Below are 1,268 nucleotides of genomic sequence, written 5' to 3' on the forward strand. Positions count from 1 at the left end.
TGCTATTGAACAAGTTTAAGGATCGTATGTAGTTTGAGAGCAGCTGAACGCAGTTTAAATGTGATTAGATTTGTTACGACACACAAAACATTAATAACCCTGAAAACATAATGTTTCAAACAGGAATTAAACAATATCCTTACCAGAGTCCGAATATTTTGGTCTCCCGAGATCGCGAAAATAGTAGTTTAAATCCAGACAGTTTTCATCGTGCACCTCTCCTCTCGAGCACAGATCGGACAGAAGCTCCAGCGCCTTTCCACAAATCTCATCCTCTCTGTCTGCAGGCATTTCCCACCAGCATCCTTCTGAATGAAGACTCCTATAACGCCTGTCGAGACACTGCTGACCGCCACTTCCAGCTTCTGACAGCGCTCTTCATTCTCGCCCAGCACAATCCCATAAGGAAAGTTGAATTGAACAGTGTCCAGTGGTGTTCAGATCAAGCCCACAAGTTTGCACACGTGAATGGCTCTAATTAAGCGCATAGCGCTCCGTGACACTGGTTGAATTCACTCAGCTGGGCTACACCCGAAGAAAACACCAAGTGTCGGTGCTGAATTGCATCTTCATGAATGAAAAACTGTTGGCTGGCTCGCATCTCCCTCAGTACAAGCCTTCTGGGATCCCTTGTCTTCTGCCAATCTAAAACTGCTCCTCCCACACCAGCTTTGCTCTTCTCCACACCAGACTTCTATTACGGGATCATTTGGCTACAAAATCCCACTTGTGCTCCTCAAATCCATAATAATTCAAGTTGGAGAGAAATTAAAGAATGAGAAAACAGAAAAAAAAATCTGCCAAAATGATTTCAGAGAGCAACGTTTTTGTTAAACAATGACATAACAGTTGCAAGTAGCCTATAGACGAAATACAAATAAAAAGGTTTTGAAGCGTAAATTTGGTTGTCGTTGTGGTTAAATTTACGATTAAAAACACATAGGCCTACTTGTCATAGAACTTGAAATTTATAGGCTATTTAATAGGCTATATATAGGCTATCGCTTCATATAGGCTGAATATATATTAATATATAGGCCTATATATAAATATAGCTATATACATTTTTATATAGTCTTCATTTTTGTGGCATTTTTACATAAATTTTTTAGTTAAAATTACGATAATTTTTAATTTGAGTAGGCAATTTTTTAATGTAGGCTAATCTGCAATTTATATAGATATAGATAGATATAGATAGATTGACTGATTGATAGACAGACAGATAGATAGATGCAGCTATATATCATTTTTTTACATAAATACTG

The 1,268-nt window shown here is 37.8% G+C and overlaps 1 protein-coding gene across 1 annotated transcript in view; it reads right to left on the reverse strand.

The window, feature by feature from the left end:
• Window positions 1–684, reverse strand: part of LOC107701097 (synaptotagmin-9-like) — a 32,362-nt gene extending 31,678 nt beyond the window's left edge. The window contains exon 1 of the mRNA XM_016503029.1: window positions 144–684. Coding sequence (XP_016358515.1) covers window positions 144–291 — 148 coding nt within the window. The 5' untranslated portion in view covers window positions 292–684. The remainder of the gene's footprint in view (window positions 1–143) is intronic.
• Window positions 685–1,268: the final 584 nt, after the last annotated feature.

Source organism: Sinocyclocheilus anshuiensis, unplaced genomic scaffold (genome assembly GCF_001515605.1).
Source record: "Sinocyclocheilus anshuiensis isolate Anshui unplaced genomic scaffold, SAMN03320099.WGS_v1.1 scaffold1423, whole genome shotgun sequence".
In the NCBI taxonomy this organism is placed as follows: domain Eukaryota; kingdom Metazoa; phylum Chordata; class Actinopteri; order Cypriniformes; family Cyprinidae; genus Sinocyclocheilus; species Sinocyclocheilus anshuiensis.